The sequence below is a fragment of the Puntigrus tetrazona genome, chromosome 14 (assembly GCF_018831695.1).
Source record: "Puntigrus tetrazona isolate hp1 chromosome 14, ASM1883169v1, whole genome shotgun sequence".
NCBI classification, from domain to species: domain Eukaryota; kingdom Metazoa; phylum Chordata; class Actinopteri; order Cypriniformes; family Cyprinidae; genus Puntigrus; species Puntigrus tetrazona.
In genome coordinates, this window is record NC_056712.1 from 11,880,245 (window position 1) to 11,906,546 (window position 26,302).

Here is a 26,302-nt window from a genome sequence, read left to right on the forward strand (position 1 = left end):
CTCATAAATTTTAATTGTATGAACAAATCAAAAGGAAAATTGTCAGTAATCCATAAATGATTGTGTTAGTCCAAATCCTCTTAAATGCATGCAAGAACAAGACATAAGCAGGGTGATTTTTTTTTTTTTTTTTTTTTTTTGGTTTTGTATTTTTGTAAAAAAAAAAAAAAAAAAAAAAGGAAGACATATCATCCCAAACATGGCATTACAGTGGCAAAAGAGCTCGGTCTGCTTTACATTAGGCACACCATTGAGAATGCAGAATTACCTGTAACCGAACTCTAAGTCGTTTTTTTTAATCAAAATGACATAAAACGCATAAAAACAAGTAGATTCACACCATGGTTGTTTGAGCAAAACAAAGCTCTTCATCATGGTTTGCTAAACACCAAGTATTTTAAAAAGACCTACACTTACCACAGAGCCTATGACAATGGGTTAAAAAAAAAAAAAAAAAAAAAAAAAAAAAAAAAAAACACTACACAAACATATCAAGGGCCCAAAAAAGGTCTGACATTTCCCAATATCACTACTTTGGATCCGGATGGATGTCACTAAACCTTGAAATGCCACATAAACAGGCAGGTGTGACAGTCTGAAGTGATGCATTGTGGGATTTCAGAGCTGAAGGGCACAGAACTGCTGATAAACAGCCAGGATATGATGGTCGAGCTCAGCAGTAAACAGCAGGTTCTCAAGAGTGCCCATATACTGCTGGATGATCACATGATGCTGTGGACGACAATGAAGATAATTAATAAGATGTTAAATGACCAACAAAACACAGTACAAACGTGGATCAGGACTACCATGAGGAAGATCTGCTGTAGCCTCTCGATGCAGTTCTTGTACCAGCTGGTGTTGATGTCTACTCCACTCGTTTCACAGCGAACCAGGTGCTCCGTCAGTAACATAATGAAGCGCTGAAAGAAAGAGAGAGATAACAACAGTTCTTTTGTCATCTCTTAGCTTCAGGCACTGTCTTCAAATATCATAATGAAACACAAAAGACACGGAGAGAGACAAAAAGACATGAAAAGAATGTAATGTTTATTCTTTCCTGACAAATAGGAACTAGGTGTAAAAAGGGTTGTGACAATAACAGGGGCACATCTTTTGCAGCTTTATTTTTTAGTCATAAACCCTGTATAAAATAAAAAAAACTCTTTATATTAGGATCTGCATTGTCATAGACGCACCTGAAATATAACAAGGAAAAGGTTCTTCTGTTCGCTCTGGGCTGACTCCACTTTCTCCTGCAGCCTCTCAATCTGTTCCTCCAACTGACCCTCCTCATCCTCACTGTTCTTCTCCATGTCTTCTTCATCACCACTGTCCCGCTGCTACAGGAAGAGAGAAACTTGTCAGATCTCAAACACATAAGGCCCGACACTCTTGGTAACTAATGGACAATACCCTGTATCATGCTTTATAATAATGGTTTAAAGTAAAGGTTTTAAAAGAACGTACATTACAACCAAATATTCTTTAAAAAAATATAAAAATAAATAAAATAATAATAAATAGTTATTTATAAGTTATTGGTTCAAAATTATGTCGCAATAATTATTGCATCATTAATTAATTGAAGACCTAGGGCCTCTTCCAAAAAACTTTAGCAAAACAAGGTTTACCAAATCAGCCAGGTTTATAACTTGTTTTCTGAAACAGGCCTTTGGAGAAAGCCAGTGTTTTCATTGACACATTAAAATAATCTTAATCTTAATAATCTTAAAGTTAATGTGCTTAACTGTGCTCATAGAGTGTATATATATTAGTGTAGAATATATATATATATATATATATATATATATATATATATAAACCACAATTTAAACTGTGTGTGTCAGATCTGCTTCATGTTAAACAGTGACAGCTCTTAAAGTAATAGCGGCCAAATAACCAAATCTCAAAGAACAAAAACAATTTCACTTTTGTAGCGTTAAGGATTAATCTATATTCAGTTTAGAATTCAGTGTTTGATAGCTTTTCATTTCATTAACATTTTTAGTGGATTAAGTTATTTTTAGTCTAATGAAAGCTAAAATTGATCTCTTTACACGGTAAATGTTAGTATAGTCAACATTACATTTAGAAAATAATTTCCTCCCTGACCCAATGATAGCAATTTTTGGTTGGTCAGATTTGCTTGAGTCACTCAGTCCAAAGGTACGGCCACCTATCCAATATGGCATTATTGTAGCTAAGAAAATTATTTTGCTTTTTTGGAAGAAAAATGTTAGGCCTCTCTTCTCCGACTGGTTAACCGGACTTACTTCTACTCTACATCTTGAAAGAATCTGATATTCTATCTCTGGGAATGCTGAAAAATTTGATAAAATGTGGGACCCAGTGTTTACTTTTCTTTTGAGCTACAAGGACCAATGATGTTTTCATTTTTTTAATTTTATGATTATTATTTTTTTAATATATGATTATTGTAATTTATTTTTGGTAGGATATGCTGGTCTTGTACACCGCCCATTCTCCCTTTTTGTCTTATTTTTGTGCTTCATTTTACATATTGCACCAATATTTCTCTTGTTTTGAAGCGTTTGTCTGTTTGTTATTCTTGTCTGCAAAAACCATAATAAAAATAATAATCTACAGAAAATAATTTCCTAGAGACATCTCTAGTATTGGCATCAGTGACATTGAGTCATAAAAAAAAAAAAAAAAAAAAAAAAAACCCAGGTCATTAAACACACTAAAAATTACATTGTATTTATGTTTTTTCCACATGAATTTCAAGACTGAATGCAAAATTATTGCAACAAAAGTATCATGATTATTTCACCAAAAAACTGTTTTTTTTAATCAATTGACAGTCCTACTTAAAAAAACAAAAAACAACAACAACAACAACAACAACAATAGGGAAAAGCTTTGCTCAGTAATTTAGATGAGTTTTTTTGTAGTAATCTGAATCACAATAAAGATACTGTGTGGTTTGAAATATATTTACTCTGTATAAGGAATCTATTCTCATCTGAATGAGAGTAGTTTTTGTAGTGTCTGGCTCTGGGCGGGATGTAAAAAAAGAATTCAGTAATCCCTCCTCAACAGAATATGTTGTCTCAGGCACCAATTCAACGCTCTGGCTAGACACTGACCAACCAGAAGCCAAATTTCCAGTTGTCCGTCTGGTCTATCCTCACTAGTTGCTGGATGAGAAAGTGTATTGGCGAAGGGCCGGCGTCTACATTATTACTACAGCAACCAATGTTGACATTTCAGATACTAACTGTCTACACTGCACAAACAAATGATGCAATGTAAGGCCCTACTAAAGTAACAGTGAAGAACAAGCAATCCCAAAGATCAGAACAGCAGAAAGAAAAAAAAAAAAAAAAAAAAAAAAAAAGTGTGCTGTGTGGTTTCAACAAAAGCCCACATGCAAATGTCTTAGCAGTCAAATGTTTTTGCTCTACCTTTTTGTTGTGTTGCTTCTCCAGCTTTTCTTTTGCCTCGTCCAGCTCTTTCTGAATCTTCTGCACGTGTTTGTTCATCTTCCGGATGGTGGAATGTAGAATCTCCCACACATAAAATCTGCATAGACCCGTTGAACCTAAATCAGTTACAGCTGCGGTGACCTCACCTTTACAAGCGAGTGTTTTCTAATGGTTTACCTGGTGAAATCATGAGCCATTTCCGGAGAAAATACCCAGTTGGCCACAGCTGCACAGTCCACAATCTGGGTCCGTATTAGCTTGTCCACTAACACCGAGATCATCTGAAAAAGTACATTGGCAGAAGGAGCTCTCATACACGCCGCGGCTGGCGTGCAATCGGATAAAAACATAAAATGACATCTGAATGATCTCACCTGAGGATGGTTTCTCCAGAACTCGTACAGAACCCTGAGGATGTGGAGTTTCCCCTCATCGCTGTCTGTAAGTGTCTTCAGAACCTCGTGGAACCTGACAGAGTAAAAGAACCGCACCTGAGCATTTTACAAGCTTTGATACGTTCTCAATGATCTGTGCTTTTAGCGATTAAAGGCGGTGTTTGTGAGCAGAAGGAGAGGGAGCACAGAGCCAGCCGCTGGCAGGCCTGTGTGGGGTTTGGCAGGAGATACTCACTTGGCCAGGGCACTGAAGGAATGACTGAAAGACTTTGCAGCCAAATGGAGCAGCGTCTGCAGGAACACTTCAATCTTTAGAGGGTTGAAGCCATCGCCCTCGTCTGGAGAGAAAGTAGAAGTGTAATTACAAACAGAAAACCACACATTTACATTCACTCACTTATGAGATGCTTTTATCCAAAGCGATATACAAATGAGGAACATCAAGCAATCTGTAATAAGATCCAAATATACTCAATACACAATGCCAAGCTATGATGTTAAACATTTACTTCTACCAGTTAATAATTTTTTTTTCCTAGTGCACTTTCCGATAATTGAGTATTTTAAGAAGGCCAACAATTTAGAAATATTAAAATGAATACAACTGAACATAAATCAATGGAAGCTAAATGCAAATTTTAAAACTTTAAAAGCTTTTGAAAAGAAAAGTTTCATGCTCATCAAGGCTGTTTATTTGCTCAAAAACAGTGTAGTTTACATTTTATGAACCATAACTACAGTTTTAAAGAACTGTTCACGTTTTTTTAGAAATACAAATCTATCCCGTCATGAAAAAGCTTTCAGAAATTATTCTGTGTCAATTTGCTGCTTGGGTTGTTTTTTTGTTTTTTCCACGATTACATAATGAAATGTATATACACATATATTATAAATTACGTAAATAATGTGTAGTTTGGTAATTATCTGAGTATTTCTGTATTTAAAACCAATAAAACATCCTTAATTGATAAGTTACTTTAAAATGGCATATCAGACCAAAAGGCAGACCCACCATCATCATCATCCTGGTTTGGATTAGGGACATCTTTCAGAACAATAAGAATTTCCTCATTAGACGCCCGGTTTTTGATAGCATTGCCCACTGTAGTTGCCATAGCTAATCCTGGTAATGTACCTGAAACAAATTTAGACAACAACAAGGCACATTACACATTTACACAAAAATACTAGTGTACTCGTCGAATCACAGATGTGTTCTTGAGCCTGAACATACTGTCAGCCTCGTCTCCGTATTTATAGGTGCACACAGGGTTAGCTGGGATCAGGGCAGAGAAACTCGGAGGAACAATGTCCACTATCCGCTGATGATACGACAACCTGCAGGTTTGTAATCAGGGCTCAGTGTAAATAAACCGAAAATAATCAACTGGGTACGATTAGCTATTATAAAAAAAAAAGAGATGTGAATTCTACCTCATACACTTTTCCAAAACCTCTTTAACAAACTTGGGTTTGGGCTTTTCAATGTCCTGAGTCAAGCAGTCAGCCCTGACGAGAAAATTCAATACTTTAAACATAAAAAACTATTTTTTTTTTAATACACAAGCAGACAATACATAGCCTGTACAAATGATTTCCAAAAGAAACCGCTCATCCTCACCAGTCATCCCAGCTCCATCTGAACTGGAAGTTACTTAGATGATGAGAGAACCAGTTGAGGAGCCTGAAACACAGAAAAATCCACCACATTAAAGAAACATTAAAGGGACAAAGCTTTGAAGACTCTAAAGCCTCTTTGAAGTCAATGCTGATAACATTTTATTACTGCAGTAAGAAAAGTTTTAATGAGGATTAAATTGAAAGTCTGTTATCAGAATTCAGCTGGGTAACTTTACATTTTCAGAATGAGATATATTATTTAAACCAATGCAGTTCACCCAAAAACTATAAAGAAAGTTTCTTTCTTATGCCGAACAGAAAACAAGATACTCTGAAGAATTTTGCTGATCCAAACAGTCGTTGGTCCCTACTAGCGTCTATGGTAATGCTGAGAAAGCAATACTGTTCAAGTCAACAGGGACAAATCAACTACCCCTTTTAACAAAAGAGAATGGCTTAGCAAACTACTCAACTTCAAATTGAAGACTCACCGGTCTATGCAGGTTGTGTTCATTGTGTCCAGCCTCATATACATCATTTCTGTAGCTTGAGCAAGCTGAATAACAGCAGGTTAAAGAAAACCACAACAGTAAAGGATGTTTATTTTAACTCTTATATTGTGGCACAAATGCTTAAGAGGACTCATCTAAAAACACATTCACATGGCTTTCAGTGGGTATGAAGGATACAACTTGTGGTAAAGAGCCTGGTTGCAGTTTGCAGAGCTCAATGAGTAATGCGGTATACATGACGTCAATGTGAGGAGGATTCGGCAGCTGGAATAACTCACCAAATATCACCTACAGATATAAAGACACAGCACTTCACTGAAATAACATATTTAAAGCCTTATTTGGACAGGAATAGTTTTTCAAATTACATTTGAGTTTTGATTCTTGTCACCTGATGTCTATGATTTTCGTGTACTAATTCAAAGGGGACCCATATCTTTGTATAATCAATTTTTTTTTTTTTTTTAAAAATAGGAGGGTCTGTTTACATCTAGGTGTTGCAGAGTATGAAGTACATTGCATATAGCTATTTGGATTGATTACTATTAGTTACTATAACCACAGTTTTACTAAAAAAGCCATGATGGTTCAGCTACAGCTATTATAGCTAAACCATGGTAAATTTGAGGCTAGTTCATCTATTCAATTTTATCTAGTAAACCCATGTTTCAGTTTCGTAAAAGTGCATACAGTATGTAATTAAAACATTATGTAACTGAATGCAGAAATGAAGGCAAGTAATCTTACCTGACCATGGTATTACAGTAGTGAGTCTAAGCAGTTACATGATTTAGCTCTTGATTTTATTTATTTATTTTTAATTCTTTACCAGGAGACAAACATATCAAAAATGTACACAGTAGTAAGAGCGGAGTAAATTTGTTGTAAAAAAATAACTTTTGGCAAATCAAACTTTTGCATTCGGACGGTTCGGATAGTATTTTGTTTTCTCAGAGGATCAAAGAGTTTGCCGGAAAAAAAATAATAATAATAATTTGCTCATAAATTATTAGAGGTTGTGAGAGAAAAACAGACGTGGCAGACTCAGAGGAAATTTAAACAGCAAAGTACATCCAAGAAACACAAATTTCTAAAACTAGTCATGTTTGAATAGAGCTTAACTGCCCATTTACTGCAATAACAGTAGCTAACATATTTTACCATATATTAAAAAAAAAAAAAAATGCTCACCTCCACAATATGGTAGTTAAGAGGAATTTTGTTTTTTCCAGGGTAGCTGAGCAATTGGGCAGCACTGTGAAAAAACAACAGAAAGAAAAAAAAGAAAGAAAAAAAAAAACACCACTGTTAAAGACCAAATATGTAAGCCAAGTTAAAAAAATAATAATACTAAAAGCAAAAAGGTAATGCTATAAGCATATGCAAAGGACTGACCAGGTCTTCCTCTCCCTCCAGTGGGACTTGATTATGCAGTGCAGGTTCTCCTCAATCACAAAACGCTCAACTGAATGACTTCCAGGCATCACTGGCCCCTGACAACAGACAGGAGAAACACACACACTTGCATTTATAAGCAGCATCCACAAGAACATGGACAACAAATTAAAAATCTAATAAACCTGAATACAATTACAGTTCAAATTTGTTTTTACAGAAAGGAATGGATTCATTTGAAGCGTCAGGAAAAGCATGTATACTGCAACAAATATTTTTATTTCAAATGTTTTTAAACTTTATGCTTATTATTTTTGTTTTTTTAGAATTCCTTGATAAGCAGAAACTTTTGATGCTGAAGAACTTTTACACGCTTTTGAACATTCTACTAATCTAAAGAATTTGTAAACTATGTGACTTTTTTTTGTTTGTTTTATTTTCAAAAAAATATGCAGCAAAACTATTGCCAACGTTGATGCTAAATAACTTAAAGATCATTAAAAGAATGCAGTTTCATGTTTTAAAGGATGATGCATTTTCCTCCAATGTCCCATTATAGATCCAGCTGAAAAATTAGGACTGGATTAGAAACATTGCTGCACCTCTGGGGCGTCAGTGTAGTCGAACATGCGGAAGACGACGTGGGGCATGGGATAGATGGCGTCATCAGAGTGGGCTGGAGGTGTGAAAGGGGGCAGGTTGTGCTGCAGGGCTTCACACAGCACGCTGTCAAATGCAATATAAGGCCGTAGGATGTGACGCTCCTGCCAGCGGTCCTTCTTCAGCTTCTGCACCTGAGCCCAAAGACAGTCCAGATACTACAGAGAGAGACACAGGAAATTAATTACAGTGAAGGGGGATTACGCAAATAAATATTTAGATATTACCACACATACATAGGAGGAATCAAATGTGAAAAGAAAGCACCTCCCATATAATTTCTTTGTTAATGTCGGGAAATATGTATCAATTAGTTGAAGAATCTAATCAAATTAGTGGGCATCCAAAATGGACCGGTTCCAAAACAAACCCATCCTAAAAAACTAATTCTAGAAAATACAACCCAAACTGCATTAACCACAGGTTATGGGTTTCTATTTGTTGTTTTTCCGTTTGCTGTCTGAAATTCTACAGCAAAGCAGTTGAGAACACTGATTGACATTTTGTCTAGATAAGGTGAGCCTGTCTGACTCTGACCTCTTCCTGTGGGTGGGGCTTCTCTGCGGTCCACACCTGCAGCATAGGAACATGAGTCTTCTGACGCCGCCTGCAACAAAACATCCTCTGTATTTTTGCTGTTTCTAATCTACTGGCGTAACAACATTTGAGCTGTAAAACACCATCATTTCAACATGATGAAATATTGTGTACAAGTTGTCGTTTTTAAACATTATCAAAAAACAAAACAAAGGGATATAGTTTTTTTTTTAACCATATAATGCTTACTGTGCAAGATTCAATTATTCGAAATACAAATGCCTATATATTTATAATTCTAAATGCGTCCAAATCAGGTTGTGGTTCACATGTCTTTTTGCTCTACAAATCTAAGATTTTTTTTATGTACAAAATATAGGAATAACTCTTAAGCTATTTCTGATTATATTGTCAGTAACTTTTCAAGACAAACATTGAGTACTTTATTATCCTTGTATAATTTTTTAGAAACCATGTAAAAAAAAATAAAAAAAAATATCTAATTTGATAGATCGTACATTTGATGAATATTTATTTGTGCATCCAAAATCCTCATTATATTGCATTGCATTTTACTGATCTTTAAAATATGAAATTAATAAGACATTGTTCCGAGAAATAGATTGACAACCAATATTTTATATGCATTTCATGAAGTTTTTTTTTTACGCTATCACTAACTTTTACATTAAATCTTGAAATTAAATTCTATAAATTTATTACACACCACATAAATTACATCTTATCTTTTGGTTATAAACATTAGAATAATTACAATATTAGAATAACGGCGCTTCATGTCAGGTTTTTGTGCAAATGATAGTAATTTCACAGCAGAAAGAGGAACCTACTTTAAATATCCCTCAACTTGGCTGAGCAAGCGATCCATTTCCACATCCTTCTTCTCATACAGTTCTTTGCCAACCCAAGGCAGGCTGGAGAGCACAGCGTACACGTACCAGTCAGACCGCACCTGTACAGACACACCTGTCAGCCTCACATCTAGGGACATAATCTGCTAGAGATGTTCGAGGTCATGTTTACCTGTGGTATGTCTTCTTCCTGCGTAACACTGACAAAGTTCTCAAACATAGCAACCATGGATGGAGCCGCAATCACGTGACAGTTCACCAGGTCACTGAGAAAGCGCACCTGCCGTTGACATGATGCATTAAACATCAGCAAAACGTACAATAAAGCCGCGATGCTTTGTTTCAAATAAATGCTAAAAAGCACAAACCAAGTACACAGCCTCAGAGTAAAGGTTTGATTTTAACGTCTCCTTAAGCTGTCGGATCATGGCCTCCACAAACTCCCCTCCAAAGTTGTAGTTGCGAGCGTTGAGAAGTCCCACCAGCGTTGTGTACACCGTTAACTTCTCCGGCAAAAGCCTTGCACTGCGCAAAAATAAACAAAGTGTTAAATGCAACATCCATTGCATAGCGAGACTCATTTTTAAAGCAAAAGGAAACGCTGCACGTTCGTTTATTTAAAGTGCAGGTCGCTTACACAGCACATAAGATGCGCAGGATTTTGCTTTTATAATTAGGAAGATCTGCCTCCAGGACACCAGCAAGACCCTCCAAATTGCTCTCTAAGGAGGACGTACTCTGCAAGAATATACATTAATCAGTTACGTCTGAAATTAAAAAAAACTACTTCTACATGAGCAGTAAGATGTGCGAGACTATACCTTCTCTCCCACTCGACATATCAGCGACTCCAAGCGGTCTTCGATCTCAATGGGTTCAGACGTTCTCCTCCGTTTGTGAGGCTGGGAACCGGCTGGAGTGAAAAAGTAAGTCTTAAGTAAGGTAAACTTTTAACTATCCATGTATATTATCCTTTAACAAGGCCGCATGTAGATTGTGATACTGACACAAAGGAGAACACTTCTTTTAATCAAAGTGGACAGTGTTATCAGCCAAAGTTGACAGCACAAAAACAGCCATACAATTAAAATAACTAAAAAAAACAAGCATAAAATTTGCCATCTCTAACATGAATTAACAATTAGCTGGATTCTGAAGTGTAACTGTGAAACAATAAAAGACAAATACTTAATGCTAAATAAAAGTACAATAATAGTTTAAAGAAAATGCAATTAAATATTATTAAATAGTGCAAATAGACAAAATCAAATTCAAAGCGTTTTATTCATCTGAAAGCGTCCTATTTCTTCGAAAAGTAACATTTAATTGGTTACTTAGATTTTTTTTTGATGATGCAAATGCATTTAATGTAAATGAACAGACTTCATATCCCAAAAACTGCACACTTCGGCTGTCATATTGTCGGAAAGTCTTTAATTCGCAACCTAAAGAGTAAACAATCACTCAATATGAAAATTACATAAACACATCTCTGTCAACGTGCATGCTAACATGCTAACTCACTCACCATCACTCTCATCGCTGTGCCTTCGCCTCGACATTTCTCAAGTAAAATATTCAGACCGCTAAAATAATACGGAAAAACCGTTGCGCATACACTTTTTGGAACTGTTTTATACCCGCTGAATTGCGTTCAGTAGAGCTTGCAGCTTTGAATGGTAGCAGCCCTTAGCCACACTAGAAAAATAAAAGCGGTTGATTTAAGGAGAGCACATCCGGGGTAGCAGCTGCGTCAACGGAAACACGTGTATTGTTGCGACTCGTGGTGAGAAGTCTGATTCATCACTGAGAGTCGGTTCTTTCGGTTCTTCCAAACAATACGAGAAAACCAATTCAGTGATTCTTTTACGCCGCTATTGTAGGCTATGCTCATTTATATGTTGTAAAATGTGTATTACTCAGCATCTTTTTGTTTATTTTACTTTTGTAGTTATTTTTACCTCCTTGTTTACTGTTTTACAAGTACATTACATTTAATGTTTGCATTTAAACACAAAGTGTATCACATTAATTGTTCTTGCAGCGTAAAAATACGCTTTAAACTTTTGTTTTAATAAGTGTGTTTAGTGCTCGTCTCAGTTCAGTGTTTGCAGCTATAAGTAACCCGATACACAGTCACTTAGAAACAATGAGCATTTAGATTCATTGTAAAGATTCGAGTCAGAATAATGATTCACTCGCGAATCGGTCACCGGTAGACTCGTTTTATCTGTAGTCATGAATGCACGTTTAGTTTTCATCTGTGTTTAGTTTTATTAACCTAGCTTTAGTATTTAATAAACCGGTCAAGGGTTACCGACACAAATTGCATTAAAAGAGGTTACGTTTCTTTTTATACCGGTTTTTAGGATGGTGTATTATTATTGTATTAGATTGTGAACTTAGGTAATAGTTGGTTTTCTCTCAGTACCACAATTATAATGGCAAGTATGCTGGTTGATTTGGACGTTGAAGGTCTTAGTGCAGAGGTCAACAAAGTGTACAAACCTGACTTCTCAACGACAAGAAAATTGTACTATCATGTGAAGAAAGTGGTGAGTACAGCGATCACGTTCAGTCACCCGTGTTGATGTGATGACTGTAGTGTTTAACAGCAGTACTTTCCCGTGCTGTTTAGACATTTGCAAAATTTGTGGCATCCAAGAAAGTTCCTCCAGCCTGTGAAAACAGCTCGCCGGCTCTTTGGCACTGCTGCGGACAGTCATTCAAAGAGTCAGCGTCGATCCACAGACACACCGCCAACAGCCATGCCGCTGAGATCCACCAGCTGACCACCGAGACCCTGGACGAGATGCTCCAGCAGGATCACAGCGAGGAAGCGTCCATCAACGAGGGATCAGCAGATGTATCATCCTGGATCCCTGATACCAGACACATCCCAGAGGATGATCTCGTCAAGTACGTGGGTTCATTTCTTCATCTGCTTTGCTGATTTGAAGATTTGTGGTTTTCATGGAGCTCCTCTGTTTTAGGGGTCCAGGTGAAGTTCTGCTGTATTACTGCTACTGTCGGTTAAATGACCCTCGGGTCATTTGTGAGTGGCAGAAAGAGCTTTGTTTAAAGCTTCAACTAACAGGCAAGGTAAATAAAAGCTACTGCGTGTCATTAGTGTTTCAGAAGTTATTGCCGCTTTACTGGATTGAGGTTCTTCTTCAGGTACGAGTGGCTACTGAAGGTATCAACGGGACAGTTGGTGGCACCAAAACAGCCACTGAACTTTACATCAAGGCAATGCTGTCACATCCAACCTTCAAAATAATGCAAGTTCAGGATTTCAAGGTAAAGCACCTGTGTCGCTGTGCAGAATAACAATAAGATGCACAAAATGAATTTAATCAAGGCTCATAGAGATGTCATCATATCGGTGCTTGGAGGTTATTGGGCAGACTGACAATTAAAGTGGCATATGTTTGTCAGGAAAAAAGAAATAATACAACTTTTGGCACTTCAGAAAAGCGAAGGAGGTGCAGCATGCTTTTCTGATATGAAGGTTGGCGCTTACAAAGAAATTGTCCCTATGGGTGTGGATCCAGACATCGTTTCCTACAGGCTGGCTGGTAAGAGAAACGCTACTTGATTGATATGTAGTGCAATTGTTCATTCAGTGTGCCTATTATGTGTTGTTTCAATTTCGAAAGCTGAAGGTTATGTGTTTCTTTGAAGAAGAAATTAATATTTAATAAAGATTCATGAAATGATGTAAAGGAGAATACATGCCATTTTCAAATGCTGTTCATTTGAACTTAAAGTCATATCAGCACAACTGTTTTAAACACTGATGATGATAATAAGAAATGTTTCTCGAGCACCACATCCACATATTATGACGATCATCTCAATAACAAATTATTTAGTCAAATGCATTCTAACAGAAAATATATATATATTAAATTGTAATAATATTTCACGACATTACAGTTTTACTTTTGATTTAAAAAATGCAGTCCTGGTGAGCAGTATTTCTTACAGACCCCAGACTTTTGAATGGTTGCGTATATTAATCTATCGTACTCATGCAAATTTTGTAATTCAAAAAGGAATACACTTGGAACCAGAGGAATTTCACAAAGAAGTGGAGGCCTTTGTGGAAAATCAGTCCTCGGGCAATGATACAATACTTCTGGACTGCAGAAACTTCTATGAGAGCAAAATTGTAAGCAGTTTAAAAGTCTATGATTTGAGAACGGCATGTGTGGCGCTAATAGTTCAGTGTGTTCTCAGGGTCAGTTCAGTCAGTGTTTGGCCCCCGACATCCGCAAATTCAGCTACTTCCCAGACTACGTGGATAAAAATCTGGATCTCTTCCGGGACAAAAAGGTTCTGATGTACTGTACAGGAGGCATCCGCTGTGAGCGAGGCTCGGCTTATCTCAAATCAAAAGTACGTCTGAAAGGGAAAAAAAAAGACTTTTCTTTGTAATGCAGTTCTCAAACATGAATATTGTTCTTCAGAACGTATGCAAGGAGGTGTACCAGCTGAAAGGAGGCATTCACAAGTACTTGGAGAAGTTCCCCGATGGCTTCTACCGTGGTAAACTCTTTGTGTTCGATGACCGTTATGCCATCGCTTTTAATCAGGACGTCATTTCAGGTACGTACTCGTGCAGGCTTTTCGAAAGCGATTGCGTGGAGTGACAAAACGTAACATTTACTTCTCCTTTCCCCAGAGTGCAGATACTGTAGTCGTCCGTGGGATCGATATCAGCTGTGCTCTACAGACGTCTGCTGCCAGCTGGTTCTGTCGTGCACCGCCTGCAGGGAGCGTGGCCTGACGGCCTGCTGTCACGCGTGCCAAGCCAAAGAGCAAAACCACAGCGACGTCTCCTTCGGTGGTCTTTCTCGCCGAGAGGAATGCGAATGCACAATGTCCCGTCCCAGAATCCCCAAAGACACGCTATGACCTTCTCAGACGGATCCTGCAACTTTGTGTGATTTTAAGACTTCTACAAAATGACTTTTAAAAACGGCTGTAGATATTCAGTCCTGATTTTAAGAAAACTGGACACAATGCGAGTCTTCATTCTCACTCTTAATTTTATTTGACATTCGAAATCATACATTTGAATGGGACTAGTTAATTTGTTCAACAATACTAGGTCATTCAACTCAAACTATACATAGGCAAAGATGATATACATACACACACACACAAAGACAAAAACACTATTTAATTGCATTTTTCCACAAAGATGAGATCAAATTAATAAAAACAACACAAACAGTCACTGTGGTCATTCTTTGAGTAAGAGAACAGCATGTAAAGCTTTAAATAGGGTTTCTTGAGGGTTTTGGCAATTTACAAATTTCCGGCATCTGCAAAGAAGTGAACAGAAAAACAAAAAAAAATTTAGATCATGTACAAAATGAAAGATGTCAGTGGGTTTTGCTTATCCACTTTATTCTATAACAAGAAACAATGCACAGTAAAAGTGTTAGCACTACAAACGTGTTTTTAATTAAAATAATACACTGAAGAATATGGTAAGACAAGCAGCAAGGCGACCTGTTAAGTACAGCTAAAAACATGGATGAGACCCATTAAATGAGACCCACACCTGCTCTTATGGGACAAATAAGGTGGAAATTTAAAAATGGATGATCTGCCAACCTGCTTTGTTCAACAATCGGACCCTACTGCCAGTGTTGGTTGAGGTACCAGATGGTATCGTTGGTCAGTATTGGTCCAAACAACGGATTCAGCTGTGACAGAATAGCAATCAGCCAGCTGAAACAAAAGCACAAAGTCAAGAGCATGACAGTCAAAAATACATATTGCCAAGGGAGACTGAACGCAAGAACAAATGTGGAAGCAAAAATATGGTCTGCACTGCCTCCTAGTGGCTGCTAGAGAACAAACACTATCGTGTTTCTTCAAAATAATAAATAATTCACATCAGAGTGGAACAGTTCAGACCTATTATGTGCTTAGTTTACACATTAGTAAAGTATTTTTTGTAAGTTTACTGTCTGAAACTGAAGTATGTTGCAAATGAAATGGCCTGGGTGTGCTTCTAATCAATAGTGGAGTTGCCCAAAGGCTGTGTTTGACTTTCAGCTGATGCACAATAGAACAGAACAAACTCTACATTTTACCATATTAAAAAAAACAGCTTTTACTCTCTTTAAACGAGTAACAAAGATAATTTAGGGACAATGTACTTACAAAAGGTAGCAACAGACTGCGGTTAGCACCAGCATTGTCACAATGACTCTGAAAATGGTGGAAAGAGATATTTAACACTTCCTATTAAAAGACATATTATAGATATGAACAACACGTATTATGAATGAAATAATTAAAATATCCATAAACATGTCAGATCACCGTTGAACGCTGGGCACGGTCACATGATCCACACATTCATATATTCATTGTGCAACTTAAATTGAACATATTTGCTTTTATTTGTACTGGATACGTTACGCTTTATTTTTAAGTGTGTCCTGTTGTCACACGAGTAAAATCACAAACTTTATTTTGATGTGAGGCTCACTTGTTGTCTTTGGTAATGTCTTCCTGAACGACAAAAACACGATAAACCGTATAAACCACTTTCGTTTTTGGGTTTTTTAACATAGAAGTCTTTGGGGTTTAACATTTTAAATATATCGACACACATGTCTCGCGCATATGTTTAAGTAAGTTACAGTAAACTTTAGTTTAAGGAAATGCTAATGTTGCTCACCCTCGATTCGGTCCTTTAGGGATAAACCAGGGAATAACTCCACCAATAAGACCCCAAAACAGAGTCATAACCGACACGGCTATCACAAACGATGTGGCCGCCATGATATTTCTTTGTAGGCCGAGGTTTAATAACTTATTTTCTATAAAACAAACTTCGTAGACTCCGCAGCGCTCGCGCTCCGCACTGCGTGGACGGCGGTGGTCATGTGACTCCTCGGGCGCTGAGCTGAACATATGACTGATGTCTCACCTCTTCCTCTGCGCTCACATCAAACTAAATATACCCTCGTTTGAGATCGCAAAACCTTACACGAAGTACACGAAGCGCATTTTGTAGGGTACGCGCCCTGCATGTGTTTAACCTAAAGTCCCATGACACCTTTTCACCAGCATTAATTATTTAAAATGTTATCCGCCGATTTCTTGCGTTGTTAAAATTTATGTAGCAATGCGATGCGAGGTTATTAGTTAACTAAAACCATAAAAACACTCGAGTTACCTAAAAATAAAAACTTAAAGCTCAAGTAAATTTTATTGCTGCATTATAAAAACGTTTAACCATTTAAACAGCTAATCATATTGAATTTTATTTTTTTACTTAAATTTAACAAAAATATAACAAAACACTCCCGTGAAACACTCAGAATATCCACTCTTTGGCACATGACCAGTCATTTTCAATTTTTTTTGGAAGTCACTATAAAACATATGCATGACTATATATACACTATATACGACACACACTGCTTTTTCTTCCCATGGCAAAAACACAACTGACAACACACTCCGTTAAACAAGTGGTTATATAGGAAGTAGTTTTGTCTTGTGTGCCTGCAAAACATAAGAATTTCCCCAGATCTCATTTTTCTGTTTAGAAACCAGTTATTGCTTAAACTCAGATTTTTAGATGTTACATAAATGAAAACACAGATACCACTAAAGCCGTGATTAAATTAAAATGTTTTCATTTCAGGTCTAATTTGGTAACAACACTGCTATTTCAAACCAAAGCATATATTTTTTTATATATAAAAAGAAAAACAAGTGTCAGATTTTTTACAGTCTTTTATTTTTAGCAAAAGAATCATTTCACTCCTGCATTTTCTCAATGGTCTCCTCCTTGTATTTGCCCTTCTCCTTTCCGTCCTGTCGGGACTTGGCCTTGCGCTCAAGGATCTTCTTGCGATCCTTGTCGAGCTTTAGCCTGGTGATCACCACCTGAACAACAAAAAGAAATTCATTAACATTTCCATCAACATGAAATGGCACAACATTTACCACTAATCGAAAATAAAAGTATCCTCTGCAGCAACATTTTAAATGTCTAAAAGCATTTAATTATTCAACGTCTAACTATTTCTTGGTCATTTAAAGCTAATAAGATTTAATTAGTGCTACACGACTAAGGAAAACAAAGGACTGTGGCATTCTCTGCCATTAAGCACTTTTGATTTTGGCAAGAATGAAGTTGCAGAGATTTAATAAAGTTTTCAAATCCTGAAAAGCACATAATCTGGCAGAGATTTGCTGAAAAACAGGGATATCTGCATGCAGTGGCGAAAGAGGACACTGTTCATTTACATTTACTACTGATACTGTAACAGTACAAAGCTAGTTGAAGAGCCTTTAACTACAAGTAACAAAATCCTTTATACACTTGCAAATAGGTGACACTGGCAAATCAAGATCAACAATGAAACCATTAATCTCAGACAAACGTCAAGAGTGTAGTCAATCCCAGAGAGGCATAATGCAGCGGCACAAAGTTTGTGATGCAATAAAATTAGATCCAGACGCCAAGGTCTACCTTCAAATTGGATTTACCTAAAGCTACATTGCTACCAATGTAAAGGTCAAGAGTTAAGTTTCCAGGGAGCATCTTACAATGCAAAAAAAAAAAAAAAAGCGCTTTAAAAAGCAGCACTATTGACAATGGACTATATATATATATATATATATATATATATATATATATATATATATATATATATAGTGATATATAAGTGACCAACATATTAAGTACTACTGACAACATACCTTATGCCTAGCTGGCGTAAAGTCTTTCCAAACAAAAACAGCACATCCACTAAAAACCTATTAAACTGCATCAAGATAAAGATTAGCCATTCTGCTTTCTAGATGTAGAACATCCACTAGTTATTTTTCCAGTGACACCAATCTCTCATGCTTTGCACGCAAGCAAAAAAAAAAAAAAAAAAAAAAAAAAAACTGTATATAAAGCATACCTTGCTGGGGTGGATGCCAACATGGACTGTGGTGCCGTTAGCCTTCTCACGCTGAACGCGCTCGATGTAAATAACATACTTCTTCCTGTAGACCTGGACAACTTTGCCGATCTGCTGGCCTTTGTAGTGTCCCCGGACAACCTGGGGATGAGAGGAAATAAAACAACGAATGTTATGCAAAGGTGACCGGTATTATACCGAACGTTTCTTTACACCAGACTGTAATAACCAGGTAGGAAAAACCAGGAATGTCCTCACCTGGACCTCATCGTCCTTACGGATGGGCATGGATCTCACATTGTACTTCTGGCGGAGCTCTTTGGACAGAGGAGAGGACATGATCTTCCTGCGGATGTGTGAAGGGGCATTGAAGTGCCTCTTGCGGTTCTTGCGCCGGGAGGAGGTCACAAATTTATTGAGCTTCATGATGGCTATTAAAGAGAGGAGAGTAACAGACCGTTATTAAAAATAAAGGCTTGTCACCTGCTAAATAAGTATAAAAGCAGCTGGGTTGCAAAAAGCCACATTCGACACACGACTAAGTTTGTAGAAGCGTGAGCCTGTCTCGAGCTTTCCTGGCACTTACTTTTAGTTTGATACACTTCGACAGGTCTCTCAACGAACAATTCTGCAGCGATTACAATATTACAAACAATACGCTCAAAGCTGTCTATATACGTCTGAATAACACACGGCGTACGTTATTTGAAAAGCATGTTCAAAAGCTCGTGGTAGTGCTGTAGCTAGTCATTTCATCTTGACATGCTAATATACGCGCGCAGAGCTTAAGTTTTCATATTTATAGTCTTTGGAGAGCGTTTATACGCAAGGCGATTGAAACAACATATAAACGCGCACATACAGAAAGCATGGCCTTATGTTTTGCTAAATTAGTTTTCCACACGGGAGGGAGCATAGCTCATATAGCAGCCACTGGCTGAGCTTTAGCGACCAAATCCACCGAGACGTCGCACCGTAAATATAAAATAACACATATAAAGTGAAAATAGGGATGTTATGTAACGATAATGTGTGTTTTAGACTTTGAGGACCTAAACTCCACGAGGATGGCAAAGGATGTTTAAGAAATGCCTTAGCAATCTTGGCTTACCCTGCCGACTTGTCGCTATGGCCGCCGGAAAAGAGACTCTAGAACTACTTCCGCCAGAATTAGTTGAAGCGCAAATCTCGCGAGATCATGAGTAGAACGGGACTTTAAAGTAGCTGTCAGTTTTACTGCAGGGTCACAGAGCAGCTTCAGACGACTGAACGTTTCGTTTATTGAATGAAGTAGGCTACAGTAGTTAGAAATACCCTCGAAAATAAAGGTTTACAATAGGATTCGCTTTAAACAATTATGTGAACGCGTTAATCTTTTACTTCAGGTTTTGAGTAAGTTCGTGTGCTGAAAAAATTCCTATCTTTAAAATGGGATTTAATCAAAAGAAAAGTATTAGTCGGTTACTATTCCTTTCTTGAATTATTTAGCAGGTTGCATGCTAACAAAAATAGCAAATATGTTAAATTCTCAGTATTTAAGCTGTGTTTTGGAAGGTAGCTGGGTAATCACTGGTCCAAACTGGATAATATCTAGTGTAAATATATTTATTTAGTTGATTAACTGGTTGACCACCATGCAAAAACCATGGTTCAAGATGATACCAGCTAGAAACCAGTTACCGTATTCCAAACAGAGCTTAAAGATGACTTTGTAGCACTTAACAATCTGAAGCTAGTCGCACACCGGACGCGGCGCTTTACGTTGTTTTGAGCCGTTGCTAGGCGACGCGGCACTTTCGTCCGGTGTGCGATGGACTTAAGAATTTCAGCGAGCAAAAAAATAAAACTCGTCATGAATTTCTATGCGCCAATAATATTGCAAACAAATAGTAGCATTTGACTCCTGACATTATTTACACTCACCCTCGTGTAATTTTAAACCTGTATGCATTTCATTCTTCTGGGAAACACAAAAGAATATATTGAAGAATGTTGGTTACCAAACAGTTTCGGTTCCCATTGACTTCCATTGTATTTTTTTCCCATACAATGAAAGTCAGTGGGAACCGAAACTTAATTACATTCCACTACATAATATTCCACTGCATAATATATATATATATATATATATATATATATATATATATATATATATATATATATATATATATATATATATATATATATATATGTGTGTGTGTGTATATATATATATATATATATATATATATATATATATATATATATATATATATATATATATACATATATATATATATATATATATATATATACACACACATATATACATACATATACATATATGTGTGTGTGTGTGTGTGTTTCAACGAAAAAGAAAGTTGTACAAGTTTGAAGTTGAGTAAATGACTGAATTTTCATTTTTTGTTTGGACAATCCATTTTTATAAACTTGCTGGCTTTTATTCACTCCAGTGCATCATAATTTCTTGTGAAGTTTCACAGGTGCTTTAGTTAAAAGAAAAATCCGTGGAACTTCCTTTGTCAAAAGGTTACACAGAAAAAGAAAGAAGGCACATCTGAGTCACTAATCATTTTATTAGAATGATATAATTGACAATGAATTTGAAAACAGTTTTTATTCAACACAATATTATGTGTCTGTTATTTTGGCTTTTATCCAACCAACCTTCAAAAATAGCAAAACACGGTTTGCCACAACTGTTCTCTTTGAAACTGCAGGTCTACTCCACTGCCCTGACATGTCATGCAAGCAGGTGTTCTTTTACACAACTCAATGGCGTCCATTGTGAAAATGAATATAGCATTGAATGAGCCAGATCAGGGGAAAACATGGATTGACCAAATCTGTAGCTGTAGACAGTGTTCTTTAGCCTGAAGTTTGGTTCACAGAATGGGTCTAAGGCGCATAAAGCTCTGTCTGGTCGTTTGTTCTCTCTGGGCTTTGGGACTTAAGAATAAAAAGGGTCTTTTGAGTGCATACATTGAATAGACACACATGCAAACAACAAAGGTACAAAGGTTAGTGTTCTGTGAAATTGGACAAAATTCTATTGAGAACCTCTCATGCACCTGTAAATTTGTAAAAATACACTCTTTTTAAACTAATGATTAACTTACTACCATTCTATCTATCTATCTATCTATCTATCTATCTATCTGTCTGTCCGTCTTGATTAGTTTTTCTCAGTCACTTTGGTGCATTTCTCAGATCAGAAATGAATTTTTTTACATCATCTAGTCACTTGTGCACATCATAAAAGACGTTTTGTTTAGTTTTTGTAACAAATTGCAATTGCTTTGCTACATCCCTTCAGCTAATTATGTGTGTTTGTCTGCGGTTTCCTGCATTTTCAGTTGCTGATATCACGTCGCTCAAAATCTATTATACAGTTCTCTGTGCGATAGCTGTACTCCTCAAAACATCTAGCCATTAGTTCAGCGTATGAGTCCTTAAATGCAAAATGGTTGATCTAGTTGTTATAAATTGTCAAGCATATTTACTACACATTTCTATTAGACTTTTTGTTAATTTGCAAGCAAGTTGTTTTTGTAAGGATTGACTTTCAATAAATAAGAGAATCTAAATCGACCAGTTTTCTGAAATAGCTCAAAGGTGCCTCTCATCACCGCAAAAAAAAAAAAAGTTTTTCAAGCCTAGATTTCTTGCTCAGAAAATCTTAATTTAAGAAATTTTGACCAAAATAACTTAACATCCAGAAAATGATCAGGTCACAGCCGAGAGCAAGAAGAGGAGTATGGATGCTTGGTGGAGGGTACGGAGGCGAAACAGCAAGAGAAGAAGAGGCCAAGGACAGAGGCACGTATCAGATTAGATAAGGGCTATTGTGGAGCATGCTGTCCATCATGGCTTACAATGGCTGAAGGGTGCAGCTAAACATTGGGGTATCCTCAATTCAAACATTTTGAATCATTTCAGCTCTTTCAATCAATATCCTACATACAGTAATGTGTAAATGTGTACTTTTAAAAGTACGTATGGCGTACATAAGAAGCAGTACAGTAACTCAGTGCCATAGTTAACATCAGGTAATACAAACAGTGTTATATTGACAACATGATTAAGCATCCTGTCGACACAATGACTTGTGACCGATATGTTCATTGACATAAATATTTCTGAGAGATGAACTAAAGATTCTGAGTACGTTACAGGTAGGAAATCCATTGTTGAGTTTTGAGAAAAGCACACGCTTCTTTGCTAATATTAAGGATGTATCAAGAAATGCATCAAAGCGACTGAGAAAACTGTAACTGTCTGTCTATTGTGTCAGAGAGGGCAACCGAATAGGATTATTTCTGTGTATAGTTATATGTCTTGATGTGGCCCCACCTTGAACTGTTTGGTTCAGGTGTGTTCCTGTAGGCTACTGTGTCAGTGTGAGGCGTGACACTTCAGTATGAGTAATCCCACGCTCCTTCCATTCAATACACACACAGCGAGGAGACAAATGTGACAACTTATTGCAGTCTTACTGAAAACAATGTGGAAAAACATATGGAATAAGGTGAGTCTCAGAACATGTAAATATTTGATTCATCAAAAAAAAAGCATTAAGAGAATATTCATTAAAACCAATGCTTGATGCTTCGTATTGCAGGTGTTCATGGTCCTGATGGTTGGGAATCTGTTTATGCCCACTGACACGAAGAACAATAGAGAAGGAAAGTCTCGGAGACGGAAACTGGAGTCTCATCCTCGCCGGAATGCCTCGTCTATCAGAATCTCCCCAGATCCCATGATGACAGGTCCGGAATCGGGAGTGATGCCCGGTGCGGTTGAAATTGACTTTGACAAGAGTATCGAGGACATGGTGTCTCAGGTCCGAAACAATCCCAACTTATCCATAAGCAAATGTGTGGTGGATCGCAAACTTTGGATGTCAAACAGTCGCAGCCTTTCTCCCTGGTCCTACAGGTGAGTGTATTATGAAGTTCAAGTTCAGTTTATAAATGAAAAAACATGCTTTGGTCTAATAGCTTAAAGAACAGCGTTTATTTGAACATTAAACGTTTTTATGCATTCTTTCTATTACTTTTTAAAAAAATACTGCTTCAATTTTTTTTTTAAATGGTTAGAATTTATTTTAATAGTCCACTTTAGACATTTTACTAACTATAAGTATTTCTGTAACTACATGTCAACTAGTTCTCATTCATTTGTAGCTAAATGTCTACTAACTCTCAGAGTTGACTGTTAGGGTAGGTTTAGGGTAAGTAGAAAAAGTTGACATTTGCTTGCAAAGTTTCTCATAGTCATTATGTTGTAGGCTATGTTGTGGACCCATCAAAATATAGATATTAAACACACAGTCTACTAATGCTCTAATGACTGCTGGTTGACATGTAGTTGCAAAGCTACTCACCCTTAGGAGAATGTTTAAAGTGGACTACCGAAATAAAGTGTTTTAATTGCAACAATGTTTAGTTCTACGTTGATTAAATAAATGCAGCAAAATAAGTGAGCAAATAAGAAAAAAGACAATCTCACCAAGACCAAACTTCCAAGCAGCGTGTACACAGGCCTCTTTTTTCAATGGCTTTTTATCGGATTTTGTTTGGACAGAATCAACCACGACGAGACCCGCAAGCCCGTGGATATCCCGGAGGCCGTGTGTTCGTGCGTGGGCTGCATCAATCCTTTCACCATGCAGGAGGACCGCACCATGACCAGCGCCCTCATCTACGCCAAGATCCCCGTGCGCAGGCTGCTGTGCCACCGGCCAACCCGCAAACCGACGAAGCAGAAGAAATGCGTTCCCCGTTACCGTTCGGTGGTGGAGAGCATCGCCGTGGGGTGCACGTGCATCGTGGGCTAGCCGCGCGGGACCGACGCATTTTAGCTGCTTTGCTGTAAATAAACCCGGATCCTAATTGTGCATATGCACTTCTGTAGGGCGAGCTGTGCAGGCGCGTTTTATATGATCATTTTTAAGATTCTGAACATTTCGTGTTAAGTATTAATATCCTGCATTGTGCATCCCAAATTAAAATATGTATAGTAGCAGGCTAGGTATAAGTCTATAATGGGGTTAACGCTGTGCTTTCAAAAACAGGTCGTTTTTAGTTGCTATACGTTATGGAACTAAAGTTTTTCATGAAAGAAAGAGAACTTAATGCTGATGATATGTGTTTTGATAAAAAATTCGTGGTAGTCATCTTTTTAAGATCGCCCTCTATTGACTAAAATATAAGAAACAGTGAAAGAGAGAGGAGACTCAAAGGCTACTTTTATGATGCTGTAATTTTCTTCTTCTTCTTCTTCTTAATGTTTTTCTTTAATGTGGGAATGGTAAGTGTATTTGTAATAAATATTGTATTTTCCCAAAACAGACTATATAGCCTTATTTTCAAGTTTTTCAGATACATGTATGCGAAACATAAATAGAAATAAATCGCAAAGCTGTGTTTTGTTTTCTCTCGGCATGTTAAGAAATGCCACATAGCCTAAATATTGTATCGTAGGCTACCAGCTCCTAAGAGGACTCAACGTTTAGTTTAAACATGCACGTTTTCATGATTCAGATGATTGTTATTAACGCGAGAAAGTGTATTGTGTTTGTTGCGTTTAAAATATTACAGACCTAATTAAAAACGACTCAAAGTGATCACTTGTGGTGTTCTTGCAAACAATCGCGCGTTAGATCGACAGCCCACATTAAAAAACGAGACATCTCGTCTCCTGGTCTCGTGTGCGCCATCAGCAGGACTCACAGAGCGGAGTCCCGCATCATCTCGATCATGTTAGTGATCAGCGAGGAACAGTGACAGAGAAAATACAGGAGGAGGACGCATCATGCCCGGTATGTGCTTGGCTGTTCAGGTGATGGATAACATTCGGCCGAAAAACTTTAAGTCTGATTATTACTGTTGTTTGATTACTTGCGAGAAGGACGCGGTCCAGGTGAGCGAATCTGGTGCTTTGTGCAGGTGAAGGGTCCATCGGAGGTGACGGCAGCAGAAGGTAGGAGCTGACAAGACATCTGGACAATGAACACTATCAGTGGGATACTTTTAATGTAGCCTACTGTCAGTCAGCCTATATAAATATATATATATAATAAAAAAAGAGAGGGGGGAAAAGGAAATATACAATTCTAAAGTGATACTATATTAAAATATCCTAAACGTATACACATTTTATAATGCTACTTTTTAAAAAAGACAGCAAATTATTCAAAGTATTAAATTATTGTCTAATTTTAATATTTCAATTGTGAAATATATACTCGCATAATTTCATAATTGCACATTTAGTTGTTTTATACCATACTGTTGCATTATTTTACGTAGCCACCCCAGTATATATATATAGACTTTATGCTTCAAATATAATCACTCCTCTTTTTGCATTCAAATGTATAAGAATTTTACTCTGATTTTACTCTGTCAAACTACCTGTTGTGTTCCCATAATTGTTTTTTTTTTGCTAGCGAAGCCGAAATAGCCTGCTTGCCAAGGTTTTATCATTCTGAGTATGAAATGACAATTTGAGCCAGAATATAAACTCAGAAATCAGGCCTAATCAATCAAAGAGCTACACTTATAATTTGAAGAATGTCTGTGAATTAGGCAAGGACTAATTTACAGTTATTGAGCGGCAAGCAGAACAATCCTTTCACCTATTCACTGAAACATTGCACAGAATTGCAAACTGCAGCTGGACTACGCGGCAAGTCCTTTTTAGAGCTCTGTACTATATACACAAATCTGTAGGCGACCACTATTTCAGCTTTTTTAGATTCAATATATCCAGGACTGTCAATCTATATTTAGAAGCTCTTGTGGCTCATAAATATTCATTGAGGTTTTAGTGCTTTCTTAAAAAAAGATGCCAGCGTGAGTTCCCAACAGTGAGTCAGGCAGCGTGTGTCAGAGAGTAGGA

The 26,302-nt window shown here is 37.1% G+C and overlaps 5 protein-coding genes across 5 annotated transcripts; 2 read left to right on the plus strand and 3 right to left on the minus strand.

The window, feature by feature from the left end:
* Nucleotides 1-143: 143 nt before the first annotated feature.
* Nucleotides 144-11,182, minus strand: LOC122357822 (nuclear cap-binding protein subunit 1). The gene is made up of 23 exons (XM_043257414.1): nt 10,972-11,182; nt 10,265-10,356; nt 10,081-10,181; nt 9,812-9,968; nt 9,616-9,723; nt 9,423-9,544; nt 8,572-8,641; nt 7,977-8,192; nt 7,375-7,472; nt 7,171-7,234; nt 6,157-6,267; nt 5,959-6,023; nt 5,469-5,531; nt 5,282-5,356; nt 5,082-5,185; nt 4,860-4,982; nt 4,083-4,185; nt 3,827-3,920; nt 3,630-3,733; nt 3,432-3,549; nt 1,200-1,343; nt 810-923; nt 144-732 (listed from the first exon to the last, which is right to left on the minus strand). Exons 1-23 carry the CDS (start codon nt 11,003-11,005, stop codon nt 619-621), a joined length of 2,394 nt encoding a protein of 797 aa, XP_043113349.1. The 5' UTR covers nt 11,006-11,182; the 3' UTR covers nt 144-618.
* A 461-nt stretch (nt 11,183-11,643) lies between these two features.
* Nucleotides 11,644-14,688, plus strand: LOC122357871 (thiosulfate sulfurtransferase/rhodanese-like domain-containing protein 2). Its single transcript, XM_043257505.1, has 9 exons — nt 11,644-11,998; nt 12,082-12,362; nt 12,437-12,545; nt 12,621-12,743; nt 12,916-13,021; nt 13,502-13,617; nt 13,686-13,844; nt 13,916-14,054; nt 14,131-14,688. The coding sequence occupies exons 1-9, from the start codon at nt 11,885-11,887 to the stop codon at nt 14,361-14,363; spliced, it is 1,380 nt and encodes a 459-aa protein (XP_043113440.1). The 5' UTR covers nt 11,644-11,884; the 3' UTR covers nt 14,364-14,688.
* On the minus strand, nt 14,480-16,388 carry atp6v0e1 (ATPase H+ transporting V0 subunit e1). Its single transcript, XM_043257507.1, has 4 exons — nt 16,150-16,388; nt 15,627-15,674; nt 15,072-15,188; nt 14,480-14,776 (listed from the first exon to the last, which is right to left on the minus strand). The coding sequence occupies exons 1-3, from the start codon at nt 16,383-16,385 to the stop codon at nt 15,095-15,097; spliced, it is 378 nt and encodes a 125-aa protein (XP_043113442.1). The 5' UTR covers nt 16,386-16,388; the 3' UTR covers nt 14,480-14,776; nt 15,072-15,094.
* An 813-nt stretch (nt 16,389-17,201) lies between these two features.
* On the minus strand, nt 17,202-19,583 carry rpl26 (ribosomal protein L26). The gene is made up of 4 exons (XM_043257506.1): nt 19,509-19,583; nt 18,656-18,828; nt 18,398-18,538; nt 17,202-17,369 (listed from the first exon to the last, which is right to left on the minus strand). The coding sequence occupies exons 2-4, from the start codon at nt 18,821-18,823 to the stop codon at nt 17,241-17,243; spliced, it is 438 nt and encodes a 145-aa protein (XP_043113441.1). The 5' UTR covers nt 18,824-18,828; nt 19,509-19,583; the 3' UTR covers nt 17,202-17,240.
* Nucleotides 19,584-20,968: 1,385 nt separating this feature from the next.
* LOC122357402 (interleukin-17B-like) lies at nt 20,969-24,898 on the plus strand. Its single transcript, XM_043256780.1, has 3 exons — nt 20,969-22,925; nt 23,019-23,335; nt 23,984-24,898. Exons 1-3 carry the CDS (start codon nt 22,902-22,904, stop codon nt 24,234-24,236), a joined length of 594 nt encoding a protein of 197 aa, XP_043112715.1. The 5' UTR covers nt 20,969-22,901; the 3' UTR covers nt 24,237-24,898.
* The last annotated feature ends 1,404 nt before the right edge of the window (nt 24,899-26,302 follow it).